Genomic DNA, 14,635 nt, shown 5'->3' with positions numbered 1-14,635 from the left:
CCCTCTGTTCATGGTGTTACTCAAATGCGCACCTTGTTTATCAGACTCGGTCGTGACCTCTAAGAGGATAGCCGTCCACCTTGGAGGACGTGAGCAGAACCATTCGTTTTCTGCCTTTGATTTTTATTTTACTGACTTCCTTTTCTATCCAGAAAGCCCATTACAGGTTCTGCCCAGCAAGGCGTCTCCTCAGAACCTGGCGTTCTTGAACACAGCCCAGGCCAAGGAGAAAGGCTTTGCTCCGGAAGTTAGCAACGCTCTCTACGTGAACACAGAGAGCTCTGAGGCTCCAGCGCCAGGCAGCGACCTCCCCAGGTCCTCAGCAAAATCCACCCAGAGTAAGCAGGGCGGCATCCCCAAGGCTTCGGGGAAAAGCCTCCAGCCCAAACACGGAGGCATTCCTAAGTCGCCGGCAAACAGCGCGCAGCACAAGCAGGACAGCATCCCCACGCCCTTGGCAAAAACGATCCCACTCAAACAGAAGAGCGCCCCCAAGTCCTCAGCAAACAGCGCGCAGCCCAAGCAGGGCAGCATCCCCACGCCCTTGGGAGAGGCCATTCATCCCAAGGACAGCAAAATGCCCAAGTTCACAGAGGACACCCCCCAGTCCAAAGACGGAGAAATCCCCAATCCCTTAGAAGACACCTTCCAGCCCCCAAAGGGAGGTATCCCCAGGTTCTCAGAGGACACCATCCAATCCAGGCAAAGTAAAATCCCCATGTCTTTAGAAAAGACCCCCCAGTCCAAAGACGGAAAAATCCCCAAGTTCTTAGAAGACGCCTTCCAGCCCCCAAAAGGAAGTATCCCAAAGTTCTCAGAGAACGTCATCCGGTCCACAGATGGCAAAATCCCCACGTCTTTAGAAAAAACTACACAGTCCAAAGATGGCGAAATCCCCAAGCCCTTAGAAGATGCCTTCCGGACCCCAAGGGGAAGTACCCCCAAGTCCTCAGAGGACACCATCCATCCCAAACAGGGAAACACTCCCAGGTTCTCAGCAGAAACCATCCAGCCCCAAAAGGGAACTATCCCCAAGTCCTCAGAGGACACCATCCAACCCAAACACGGCAAAATCCCCGCGTCTTTAGAGAAGACCACCCAGCCCAAAGATAGGGAAATCTCCAAGCCCTCAGAGGACACCTTCCAGACCCCAAGGGGAAGTGTCCCCAAGTCCTCAGAGGACACCTTCCAGACCCCAAGGGGAAGTGTCCCCAGATTCTCAGCAGAAACCATGCAGCCCAGAGAGCCTGGCATCCCAGAGATCTTTAACAAAAACGTCGAAAGCGTCGCACCGGAGGAAGACGCCAGCTCAAAGCCAGGGGAGCAGGCGACGGAGCCCCTGGAGGAGGACATGGTGAGGACGATTCTGAGCAAGGAGGAGTTCGACGAGGCGCTCCGGGAGGCTGGGGAGAGGCTGGTGGCCGTGGACTTCTCGGCCACCTGGTGCGGGCCTTGCAGGAGCATCAGGCCCGTGTTCCACTCCCTGTCTACAAAGCACGACGACGTGGTGTTTCTGGAAGTGGATGCCGACGACTGTGAGGAGCTGGTGAAGGCCTATCAGGTCATCTGCCTCCCGACCTTCCAGTTTTACAAAAAAGAAGAAAAGGTTAGCGAGTTCAGTGGCGCCCTTAAAGAAAAACTTGAGTCAGTCATCGAGGAATTAAAGTAACCATGTATTCTGGGGACATTGTAAACAGCCAGTGGTTTATAGCCTGTTGTTTTTTGTTTTTATTTTAACAATTTATTTAACAACAACAAAAGATTAGGTATAACAAAAGTGTATGGTCCAAATGGTGTTGCTTGTAAATTATAAATACGAAGTCTAATCCTTTTCAAAACACAGTCTAAGCCGGGCGTTGGGGGTGCAAGCTTGTAATCCTAGTACTTGGGAGGCTGAGACAGGAGGATTGCAGATTCAGAGCCAGCCTCAGCTACTGAGTGAGGCCCTGTTTCCAAGTAAATAATAAAAAATAGGGCTGGGGGTGTAGCTTGGAGGTTGAATGCCCTGGGTTCCATCCCCAGTACTGCAGAACACACCGCACACACAGAAAGTCAAAGTATTAAAGCACATTATGACCATGTTTTTGTTGAGGGTGAAATTTGAAACTCCTTGGGGAGAGATCAAAGTTCACACTCTCCCCTCTCTTTCACTCTGTGTGTGTGTGTGTGTGTGTGTGTGTGTGTGTGTGTGTGTGTGTATGTGTGTCTGGGGATGGAACCCAGGGGCATTTGACCTCTGAGCTATACCCCCTGCCCTTATTTTTTTATTTTGAAATCGGGTCTCACTGAGCTGCAGAGGGCCTCACTAAGTAGCTGAGGCTGTCCGCGCACCGCGATCCTCCGGTCTCAGCCTCCCGAGTGCTGGGATGACAAGCGTGCCCACCACGCCCGTCTCTTTCCATCTTGACTTTATTTTGCCATTTGTCTTTGAAAATTCTGCTCATCGCTTGCAGCCCCGTTGACGTTGAGCTAATTCTTCTGTAGAAAATATGACTTAAAGATGTGCAGTGAGCCCTTTCCTCGTGCTCACGTTTTAGGGATTCTAAGGTACTTCTGGACACGGGGCTTGAGAGAGCCCAGTTCTTAGCTAATCTCCTCCTGGCGGAAGCCTGCCGAGGCTCCCGCAGGCCAAGGCTGTTCCCAGGCCTCAGGCCCAAGACTCTTCACCAGTCTACACCCAGGAAGTCTGAGATGGAGCCTTGCTCAGAGTCCTAAGTCCTGGTGATCCTGGGTCCACTATGACATCAGTGCCCTGCTGGCCAAGTCCCTGCTTTGTGTCCCTGGAAACTGGGTCCCTGCTTCCTGCTTCCTGGGGACTCCGAGTCCAAAGGTCCCGTTCTGACAGCTTGGTCCAGAGCGATCTGTTCTTGGTTAAATAGCTCCGTTGAGGTAACCGATGTACAAAGAACTGCACACATTTAATGTGGGCAGCAGACGCGTTTGCCAAGCGCACACACCTGTGATCCCAGCACCAGCAGCTCTGTGCTGTTTATCATCGCTGTGAGAACCAGTGAGTGCCAGGCGTGGTGGGCACGCTTGCAATCCCAGTACTCGGGAGGCTGAGACAGGAGGATCGCCATCGGCGGCCAGCTTCAGCTACTTAGTGAGGCTCTCAGCAACTTAGTGAGACGCTGTTTCCAAATAAAACAAAATAGTTCTGGGAGTGTAGATCAGAGGTATAAAGCCCCTGGATTCCACCCCCAGTACTACAAAACTATAAATAATTAAAAAAATAAAAATATTTTTATTCATGCAATGTAATTATATTTATTTGTTTATTTATTTATTTGCGGTACTGGGGATGAAACCCAGGGGCACTCTACCTCCGAGCTCCACCCCCAGCCCCTTTTTTATTCTTTATTTTGAAACAGGGTCTCACTGAGTTGCAGAGGGCCTCACTAAGTAGCTGAGGCTGGCCGTGAACCGCGAACCTCCGGTCTCAACCTCAGCGTGCACCACCACGCCCGGCCATGCTGTAATTATACATAACAGCGAGATTCAGTGTGTTACAAACACACACGCACGTCTCACTTGGTGCATTTCCTTCCGGCCCTGTGGGAGAGATGGCCTTCCAGAATGGCCCAACCCAGCTGGAACCTCATTCCTCAGCCCCCGTCCCCTGCCAGCTCCCTCCCCAAACCCTTTCTGCGATTCTACCGCTCTCGTCAATTTGACTGAAGTCCCTTTTATTTTTATTTTTATTTATTTGTATGTGTGTATGTGCGTGCGTATATGCGTATGTTACTGGGGATGGAACCCAGGGGCTTTCTACCTCTGGTCTACACTCTCAGACCCACTTTTTTTAGACTTTATTTGGAAACAGGGCCTCACTAAGCTGCTGAGAGCCTCACTCAGCTGAGGCTGGTTTCCAACCTGCGATCCTCCTGTCTCGGCCTCCCGAGTCCTGGGATTGCAGGTGCGCCGCCGTGCCCGCTTCCTCGTTCCCCCTAGCTCCCACATGTGAGGAAGCACCTGTTAGCCTTGACTTTCGGAGACCGGCTGATCTCACTTCGGGTAATACTCTCTAGTTCTGTCTGTTTTGCCGCAAATGACAAAATGACAAAATGAAATTTTGTTCTTTGTGACTGAGTAAAACTCCATGTGTGCGGGCCTCCGTTCATCTGCTGACGGACACCGAGGCTGGCTGCGCACCGTGGCCCCTGTGGATCGCGCTGCCGTAGCATGGGTGTGTATGGGTTACTGGGATGTCCTCATTTCTGTTATTTTGGAAAGGTGCTGAGGAGTGGAATGCCGGGGTGAAATGGCGGCTCCATTTCTAGTCTTCTGAGGAGCCTCCACACTGACCTCCATTGCGCTCGACCAATTTACAATCCCACCAACAGTGTAGAAGAGTCCCTTCTCCCCACATCTCACCAGCATTGCTTGTTGTTTGTATTCTTTAAAAAAAAATTTTGTGTGTGTGTGGTGCTGGGGATGTAACCCCGGGACATTCTATCTCTGAGCTACACCGCCAGCCCTATTTTTTATTCTTTATTTTGAAACAGAGTCTCACTGAGTTGCAAAAGGCCTCACTAAGTGGTAGCTGCGGCTGTCTGTAAACCATGATCCTCTGGTCTCAGCCTCCCGCATGCTGGGATTACAGCGTGCACCACCACTCTGGGCTTGTGTTCTTGGTGGTGACCATTCTAGCTAGAATCAGAATGGAACTGGTTGGAATCTCAAGGTAGTTTTGATATTCATTTCCCTGATTGCTAATGGTGTTGAACATTTTTTTCATATATTTTCTGGCCATTTGTATGTCTTTTGAGAAGTGTCTGTTCAGTTCAACGCCAACATTTTCAACACCACAATTCCCTTTAAGACCAAAAGTTCTAACTTCTCTTGAAAAGTGGTAAAACCTGGCAATCTAAGGTTTGCATTACTTTAAGAAACCAATGTAAGCTGGGCATGGTGGTGCACGCCTGTTTCCGGACTTAGGAGGCAGGGACAGGAGGCTCATAGGTTTAAGGCTAGCCTCAGCAACTTAGGGAGGGCCTCAGCAACTTGGAGAGACCCTGTTTTGAAGTAAAAAATGAAAAGGGCTAGATATATAACTCCAAGGTAGAATGACCCTGGATTCAATACCCAGGACCAATCAACTGACCAATTAATCAATAGATGGAAGGAAGGAAGGAAGGAAGGAAGGACAGATGCAGTCTGACTGTAGGAGCCAGTGGCAGTGTCCTCTTGGGGGCGTGCGCCTCCAACCCTCCAGTTGGGGGCAGCCGCCATGGGAGCCCCAGCTGGTGCTGCCCCTCACCAGCCCTCCTAGGAGGAGCCTCAGTCCAGGCCCCTTTGCGCAGTTCTCAGCAAATAAACTAACCTATATACTTGGCCCTTTTTCCAAAAATGGGTTGAAATGACCTACAAAAGCAACTAATGATGAGGCTGGTAAGAGGAAATTAGAACCACGAAAGGAACACCTCGCCAGCCAGGGGCGCGGCGGCGCTCTGACCGAGCGGGGAGCTCTGCTCCGGGCTTCCAGGCCGCGGGAGAGAGGGCGCAGCCAAAGTCCAGCTCCTGGCGCATTCCTGGGAAGGAGCTGGCTGCAAACTGTTCCTTAACTGCATTCCTGAGTGTGTGTGTGTGTGTGTGTGTGTGTGTGTGTGTGTGTGTGTGACACTGGGGACTGAACCCAGGGGCATTCTACCCCTGTCCAATTTTATTTTTTATTTGGAAACAGGGTCTCCCCGCCTCCCAAGTACTGGGATTATAAACGTGCGCTGCCACGCCCAGCTCTCAATGAAACTTCTTGACTGGATATTTTTGTACTCGGGGTTGGACCCAGAGGCATTCTACCTGTTATAGCCCCAGCCCTATTTAGTTATTCTTTGGTGGTACTGGGGTTCCTGGAAGCCCTTCTACCTTCGGGACACACTCCCAGACCTATTTTCTATATTTTTTTTATTTAGAAACAGGGTCTCTTAAACCAGCACGGCTGGCGATCCTCCTGTCTCCACCTCCCAAGCCCCGGGATTACAAGTGTGCGCCACCACGCCTGGCTTATTCTTTATTTTGAAACAGGAACTTTCTAAGTTGCTGAGGCTGGCCTTGACCCTGCGTTCCTCCTATCTTAGTCTCCCAATACTGGCACTCCAGGTGGTGACACTGTGTGGGCAAGATATTTTTATTTTTTATTTATTTAATTAATTAAATATTTTTTCAGGTCTGAGGATGGAACCCAGGGGCATTTGACCTCCGAGCTGCACCCCCTGCCCTATTTTTTATTCTTTATTTTGAAACTGGGTCTCACTGAGTTGCAGAGGGCCTCACTAAATAGCTGAGGCTGTCCGCGAGCCGCAATCCTCAGGTCTCAGCCTCCCGAATGCTGGGATTACAAGCATGCGCCACCACGCCCGGCTCGATCGAGATATATATATATATATATATATATATATATATATATATATATATATATATATATATATTTGGTGGTACTGGGGTTCTTGGAAACCCTTCTACCTCCGGGCTACACTCCCAGACCTATTTTATATTTTTATTTGGAAACAGGGTCTCTTAAGCCAGCTCGGCTGGCTTCGATCCTCCTGTCTCTGCCTCCCAAGCGTGGGGATTACAGGCGTGCGCCACCACGCCCGGCTCCGGCTCAATATTTTTTAAAATAATAAATTTCAAACAGTTTTCCACGTGCCTCTTCCTGGTATTGCCCTGCAGTAAATGGAGAAGCGCTTTCGGTGGGAGGCTTCCAGACGTAAAGACGGCGCGCAGCTCTGGGGCTTTCAGCACATGGCTTGTACTGCTGCTCTTTTAGAGGTTGGTTTCTTTTTTATTATTGAATTATATTGTAAAGTCTACATTTCGAACTTAAAGAAGAAATACTTTGTACTTACATCAAGGGCACATTTAATCAAGTGGAGTAAAACCGACAAGAGACCAAGTACGTGTTTTTTTAAAAAACGAGTCCATGTTTTAGCTATTTTGAATCATACTTTTCCTATCAGAGACTGATCTTGCATGCATGTTAATTCTGATTTATCTCCCCACATCTTTAAACATTAAATGCAGCTTCGCACAGCTGCGCTGCTCTCGGTGTGCCCAGCTGTTCTTTGTCCTCTGCTGGACAGAACTGCCCAGGACTTGTTTTTTTTCCTCTGGTTTGTTTCCATTTTCCCTTGAACTAGTTTTATCACATCGGCGTAGACGCACAGGCTCAGATTTCACGAATTAACCCACCCCCTGTGCTACCAGAGTCCTGTCTGGACAACTTTGTGAGCGCCCAAGACACTTTCAACCACACACGTTGAAGGAACAGGGACCCTGAAATCTAACTGGTGTCTTACACAAGCCAGCTGCTTTTTTCTGGGACTGCAGTGTCAAAGGCATTTCTGCCAATGGGCTTTACTGCCTGTCAGTTACTTTGATGTCACGGACCATGGTCTCAAAAACTCCTTCAAAATAACTGCAGCAGCAGCAGAGCTGGGCATGGTGGTGCACACTTGTAGTCCCAGCACTTGGGAGGCTGAGACCAGAGGATCAGGACTGGAGGCCAGCCTCACCTACTTAGCGAGGCCCTCTGCAACTCAGTGAGACCTTGTTTAAATAATTTATATTCACCCAACACCTGGAAGTTAGGGTATATCTTTGCTTAGAATCCTCTTGTGAGTGGGCATGGTGACCCACACCTGTAATCCCAGTATTTGAGAGGCTGAGACAGGAGGATGGCAGGTTCCAGGCCAGCCTCAGCAACTTATTGAGGCCCTCACCAACTTAGCAAAACCTTGTTTCAAAATAAAAAATAAAATAGGCCTGGAAGTATAGCTCAGAGGCAGAATGCTCCTAAGTTCAATCCCCAGTAAAATACACACACACACACACAAAAAAAAAAAAAAAAAAAAAAAAAAAAAACTATTGTGATTTTTGGCAGAGTTTCCCAGAACTTGTAAGAGAACTATAGATATGACATTCTACATTCGATGGAGATGAAAATTAACTCAGAAACAAAGTGAGCCAAGAGGAGAAGTTCATGTACAAATCTTGAAACAATAATGGCCCTTTAACCAGGAGCTGCACCGAGTCCTGCGGTGAACAGAGACCCAGAAGGCTTGTTCCGGCAGCACTAGGCCAGGGAACGCCCACGCCGCAGACTAAAGGCTGAGGGAAATCAAGATTTTGAAATTCCAGAATAGACAAAAGGTGATTGCTTTGAAAATCAACGTGTTGATCATAGAAGGTGGTCAAGAGGGCAGGGATGGGGGCTGAGAAAGGCAGGTCCTGAAGACAAAGCAAATGCCACCCTGCGACACGTGGCCACAGGTGTGTCCTCCTACCTGCACAAGGTGAAGGGCATTTTCAGGTTGAAATGGCGGTTTCCAGAGAGACCCAGCAGGAGAAGAACAGCACAGGGCTGCTCTCCATCACCTGAACTTAGTGTTTAAATATGAAATAAATCACCAGGCATGGTGGAACACGCTTGTAATCCCAGCACTCGGGAGGCTGAGACAGGAAGATCTCAGTTCGCAGCCAGCCTCAGCTACTTAGTGAGGCCCTTTGCAACTCAGTGAGACCCTGTTTCAAGATAAAAAAAAAAAAACAAAAAAAAAAATAAAGCTGGGGATGTAGCTCAGAGGTAGAATGTCCCTGGGTTTCATCCCCAGTACCACAAAAAAATAAAAAAATAAAAAATAAATAAGGCTAAGTGTGTAGCTCAAAGGTAGAATGCCCCTGAGTTTAATTCCCAGTACTGCAAAAAATAATTAAATAAATATCTAAATAAATAAATCCCCCGAGGAAGGGATCTCTGGTCTCTCGGAAGACACTACTGGTAGGTATTCTGGTTTTTGTTTGTTTCTTTCTTTCCTTTTTTGTACTGGGGATTGATCCCAGGATCATTCTACCTCTGAGCCCCCCCCTTTTTTGGTGGTACCGGGGTTCCTGGAAGCCCTTCTACCTCGGGCTACACTCCCAGTCCTATTTTACATTTTTTATTTGGAAACAGGGTCTCCTAAGCCAGCGCGCACAGCTGGCTTCGAACCTGCGCGATCCTCCTGTCTCTGCCTCCTGAGCGCGTGAGCCCCCTTTTTTTATTTTTTATTTTGGAGTAGGGTCTTGTTAAGTGACTGGGAGTCTTGCTAAAGTTGCTGAGGCTGGCCGCGAAACCGCGATCCTCAACTGAGCCTCCCCATGCTGCGTTTGCAGGTGTGCAGATGACTTGGAGGTCTTGAGAAATGTCTTGAAAACAGGCTGTTTCTGTCTCCCTTGTCCCGCAGAAGCCACAGGGCTTGGCGTTCGGAAGCAAAGCTGAGTGCAAACCCAACACTCAGACATCAATCAGTCTGCCGCCAGCCTGGGAAGGCAGGGAAGCCGGATGCTTCTTAGCTTAGAGCACAGGTGAGCTAGCCGCCCACAGAAGGCTTTCAAATGTCAGGCGGCAGTGGCTGTGAGAGTGTGGTCTTACTGTCAGAAAGAGCTGGATCCAAGCAGCATCTCAGCGTAGCAATTCCAAATTCTGCATCTTCATGGCCGGCTCCTGATGACATTTCCTGGGCTAATTTCATCTCTTCCTATGAGCTCAGAGTTACTCACATTGTAAAGGTCCTCTCGCCAGGCACGCTTGGGATCCCAGATCGCAGGTTCGGCCAGCCCTATTTAGTGAGGCTCAATTTAAAAATAAAAAATAAAAAATAAGGCTGGGAGTGTAGCTCAGAAGTAGAATGCCTCTGGATTCCATCCCCAGTGCCCAAATAAAAAAGTCCTTTCTCCCCATCTTTCCTCCCTACCTTCATTTTATTTTATTTTTATTTTTGTGGTGATGGGGATTGAACCCAGGAGCATTCTACCTCTGAGTCATCCCCTGAGCCCTATTTTATTTTTAAACAGGGTCTTGTGAAGTTGCTGAGCCTGGCTCGGAACCTGCGATCTTCCTGTCTCAGCCTCCCAAGTACTGGGATTACAAGTGTGTGCCACCACCCCCTCTCCTTCCTTCTCTTTAAAAATATCAACCTTACAAAGAAACCTTATATATGATATAAGCACATAATCAGTGCCTTTATAAACCTTTGTTGAACTAATGAAAGAAAAAGATGCCACTTTCAAAGAGTCTGTTTTGGCACCTGAGATTTTAAAAGTATTTATGACCCCACACCGTTGGATTGCTATTTTTATATACTGTATTACACATCAGACACAAAAATGCTGAGATAGTGGTGGTTAAGTAAGTTGGATACCGGTTGCCATTATGGTCTTATTCTTTCCTTATTAAAAAAAAAAAAAAAAAAAGAGCCGGGCGTGGTGGGCACGCTTGTAATCCCCGCGCTTGGGAGGCTGAGACAGGAGGAGTGCACAGGTTCAAAGCCAGCCTCAGCTACTTAGTGAGGCCCTTTGCAACTCAGTGAGACCCTTCCAAAATAAAGAGAAAAAAAATAGGGCTGGGGGTGTACTGGAAAAAAAAACTAAAGGTGCTTAGCAGACTGAAAATTCTATTTTGAATTAAATAGATTAATTTCCAGTTTTTTTTTTTTTTTTTTGTAATACTGGGGATTGAATTCAGGGGCATTCTACCTCTGATCTATAGCCCCAGCTTCTTTCTTTCTTTCTTTCTTTCTTTCTTTCTTTCTTTCTCTCTCTCTCTCTTTCTTTCTTTCTTTGTTTCTCTTTCTTTTTCTCCTCTTTCTTTCTTTCGCAGTACTGGGGATGGAACCCAGGGGCATTCTACCTCCAAGCAACACCCCCAGCCCAATTTTAATTTTTGGTGGTACTGGGGTTCCTGGAAACCCTTCTACCTCCAGGCTACACTCCCAGACCTATTTTTTAATATATATTTTTATTTGGAAGCAGGGTCCCTTTAGCCAGCATGGCTGGCTTCGAACCTGTGCGATCCTCCTGTCTCCGCTTTCAAGCGCGGGAATTACAAGTGTGCGCCACCACGCCCGGCACCCCAGCCCAACTTCTTATTCCTTATTTTTAAACAGGGTCTCACTGCATTGCAAAGAGCCTCACTAAGTAGCTGCAGCTGTCCACGAACCGCAATCTTCCTGACTCAGCCTCCCGAATGCTGGGATTACAAGCTTGTGCCACCACACCTGGCTGTTCTTTATTTTTTTGAAACAGGGTCCCACTAAGTTGTGAAGGGCCTCCCTAAGTAGCTGAGGCTGGCCGGGAGCCTGGGATCCTGTCTCAGCCTCCCAAGTACTGGAATTAACAAGCATGCACCACCAGGCCCAGCTTAATTTGTTTTTATTTTGAAACAGAGTCTCCCTAGGTGGATGGGTCTCACCACTTGCTGAGACTGACCTCCAACCTGTGATCGTCCTGTCCCAGCCTCCCAAACACTGGGATCACAGGCGTGCGCCACCAGGCCCGGCTTTAATTTCCAGTTCTTAGGACTCTTTTATATTTTACTTGCTGAAGTGTGAGATTTGAAAATACTAGTTTCTCCTTCTGGATGGAGATTAGGTTGCTTTCCTACAATTCAAGTGAAACACTCCCAAGCCTTTCCTCTGCAGGGGAGGGGCTGACTGATAGGCAAGGAACAGGGTTCTTTAAGGTCAGGGGCTGGCGGCAGAGTCCAGCAGAAGAAGCCAGAGAAGCCAGTCGTGAGGCCTTCATGAAAGTCAGAATCTGGAGTTGGGTGTGGATGGAGAGGAGGTGACTGGCCGCGCAGGCCCTGGAGGAGCCGCGACCTGCACCGCGGCGGCGGCCGGGCTGAGGCTCCGCACAGAGTCCTGGGGCGAAGTCCTGGCTTCAAGGGCTTCCTGGGTGGAACAAGTCTACCCCTCCCTAGACCTCAGCAGCACACCTGCTGGACTTTCCAGGGTGTGATATTAGGAGATAGAGATGTATATATTTGTACACACACACACACACACACACACACACACACACACACACTGGGACTGAGCTCTGGCGCTTTCTACCTCCACATTACAAGTTAACTCCAGCCCTTTTTATTTTTCATTTTGAAACAAGGTCTCATGAAGACCTAAGGGTCTGATTAAGTTCCTAAGGCAGAGCTGGGACCTCAGTCCCCCCCCCCCAATACTGCAATTCCAGGCCTGTGCCACCATGTCTGGCTTATTTTTTAAATATATTTTAGTATTTCTCCGTGGATTTTGGCTCATAACCCCCCCTTACGCTCTTGACCTGAGAATGTCGTTCAACTTGTGAGCTTACCAGTGTGCGTTCACACTCCTTGCCATGTGGCATAGAAGGGGACATTGTTTTCAGTTTTCACACCCTACCTTTCTCAGTTCCCGTACCTGCTGTCTTGACCAACCTTCTTTGTACTTAGCAGTTTCTGTGATCAACATGTCAATTTTCAAATAAATCATCTGTTGTCTTTTTGTCTTTTCTGAAATTTCAATATCTTTTTTTTATGCTACTGGGCATTCTTTTATTTATTTATTTATTTATTTTTGGTGGTACTGGGGTTCCTGGAAGCCCTTCTACCTCCGGACTACACTCCCAGACCTATTTTTGCATTTTTATTTGGAAACAGGGTCTCCTAAGCCAGCACGCGCGGCTGGCTTCGAACCTGCGCGATCCTCCTGTCTCTGCCTCCCAAGCGCGGGGATTACAAGCGTGCGCCACCACGCCCGGCCCGTGCTACTGGGCATTCTACTTCTGAGCTATAGCCCATCCCTTTTAATTTATCTTTTATTTTTTTTGAAACGGGCTCACTAGGTTGCCGAGGGTCTTCCTAAATTGCCGAGGTTGTCCTAAACCCGTGGTCCTCCTGTCTCAGCCTCCCAAGTACTGGGAGAGGTTGTAAGCCTGCGTAGCCACACCCAGCTTCAAAACCTTGATTTCCCTAAGCCTTTAAGGCAGGCCTTTGGAACTCAGGAGGCCCCAAGACCCTCTTCATTCCAGAGAGAGCCTGCTCCAGACCCTTGGGGAGGAGCCGCTGAGGAATCTGAGTGGACAGCTGGCATTTGTGCCTCCACAGACCTCAGGACCGGGTGGGAGACTTTCAGGAAGGCCAACACCTGGGCACACCTGGAGGGCGGCTGTCCAGAGGCGTGCTGAGGCCAGCACCAGCGCTGCCGACTCCGTCTGCTTCTTTGTCCTCGCTCATAAGCCACTAAATGCAAACATTTCTCTGAGCTGCTGGAGCAACCGGACCCCAGGAGAGGGGTGGGAACCCTGATTTTTCGACCTGATTTGGTCCAAAGCACAGGTCAACAAGTGGGACGTGTGGCTCGGCTGGGCGGCAGTGCCAGGGACCAGAGTGCCCCGTCAGAGCAGCCTGCAGCTGAATGCAGTTTCAGGACGCCATTCCCGGTGCCCGCTGCGCACTCGCTGGTGTGGGGAGTTGCCACACCTTTGGGGTCACAGACGCCTTCTCTGTTAATCGTGGTAGTTTGAGGAGGGAAAAAAAGACAGTTTGTTCTTCCTGTAAAATCCTATAAACTGTCTGTGCCTGTATTCCACATTGTGTGTGTGGTACTGGGAATGGAACCCAGGGGCATTCTACCTCTGAGCTACACCCCCAGCCCTATTTTTTATTTTTGAAACAGGGTCTCACTAAGTAGTTGCAAAGGGCCTCACTAAGTAGCTGAGGCTGGTCACGAACCCCGATCCTCCTGACTCGGCCTCCCAAGTACTGCGATTACAAGCGTGCGCCACCATGCCCGCTTTGTATTCCTACGTTGGACTACACCAGAAACTTAAACCGTGCTGCGTGTACACAGGGAGAGGCGGTGCCCAGCTTCCCAAGGATCGCTGGACACAGGGACGTGGTTGGTGTGGACTCCCAGGGATCTGAGCTGCCATCTCTGCGTCCCCTGCCTGTTCCACAGAGTCCTGGCCAAAGTCAGATGCTTTCTTTGCCCTCTGTGACCTCACATCCGAGTGGCCATGTCCCTGGGCTCTGAGCAGCTCCCTCCCTCTCTGTCTCCTTGGCGTGTGGAGTAGAGCCTTCATAGCAAGGAGCTGCCTCCACCCTCAGGGCCAAAATAGCAAATCGAAGCCCTCAGTGCCCACACAGCGAAGGGACGGGGGCTGGCGGGCCCCCCTTTCCTGTCCAGCTGCTCGTGAGCCAGTATCTGCAGACTCCGGGCGTCAGGTGCCCCCGTGCCTCGCCGCGCCCCGCCAAGCTGCTGAACAGGGCAGTTCAAGGGTGATTTGCTAACGCAAACGAATAAGGCCACAGGCGCAGGTGTATGGCCACTGATTGGGCATACATGCCCCTCCCTGTTCCAAAGAGAAGCAGTCCGTCTTCAGGTGCAGTGGTCAGCAAGATCCACATACTGGTTTGCTGCAAGGCTCCGTGAACTTTCTACTGTCGGTCGTGACAGAGTAGGAAGAGACGCAGACCCCGTGGAGTGTCACGCGGCCAAGAGCACGGCGCCCTGCCCCTGGGCCAGGAAAGAAAGAGGAGGCAGGGGTCTTGGTAGCAGGTGGAGATTGGCTGCCTGCCACTACTGAGGTATCCAGGGCCACTGCTCAAAGATTGCTGCGATACCCCCTCCAGATTAAAAGATAAATTCTGCCGGGCGAAGTGGTGCACGCTTGTAATCCCATGGCTTGGGAGGCTGAGACAGGAGCATCTCAATTCGAGATCAGCCTCGCCTACTTAGTGAGGCCCATTACAACTCAGTGAGACCTGGTTTCGGAATAAAGAATCAAAAATAGGGCTGGGCTGTAGCTCAGAGGTAGAATGCCCCTGGGTTCAATTCCCAGC

The 14,635-nt window shown here is 49.5% G+C and overlaps 1 protein-coding gene across 1 annotated transcript; it reads left to right on the top strand.

The window, feature by feature from the left end:
* Positions 1–1,351: 1,351 nt before the first annotated feature.
* On the top strand, positions 1,352–1,669 carry TXNDC2 (thioredoxin domain containing 2; the record flags this gene model as incomplete). Its single annotated transcript, XM_080714832.1, has 1 exon — positions 1,352–1,669. The coding sequence occupies one exon, from the start codon at positions 1,352–1,354 to the stop codon at positions 1,667–1,669; it is 318 nt and encodes a 105-aa protein (XP_080570958.1).
* Positions 1,670–14,635: the final 12,966 nt, after the last annotated feature.

The sequence above is a fragment of the Muscardinus avellanarius genome (assembly GCF_963383645.1).
Source record: "Muscardinus avellanarius genome assembly, chromosome: 17".
Lineage (NCBI taxonomy): Eukaryota > Metazoa > Chordata > Mammalia > Rodentia > Gliridae > Muscardinus > Muscardinus avellanarius.
Note: the sequence above shows the minus strand (reverse complement) of the source record. Positions and strands in the feature narration are given on the sequence as shown.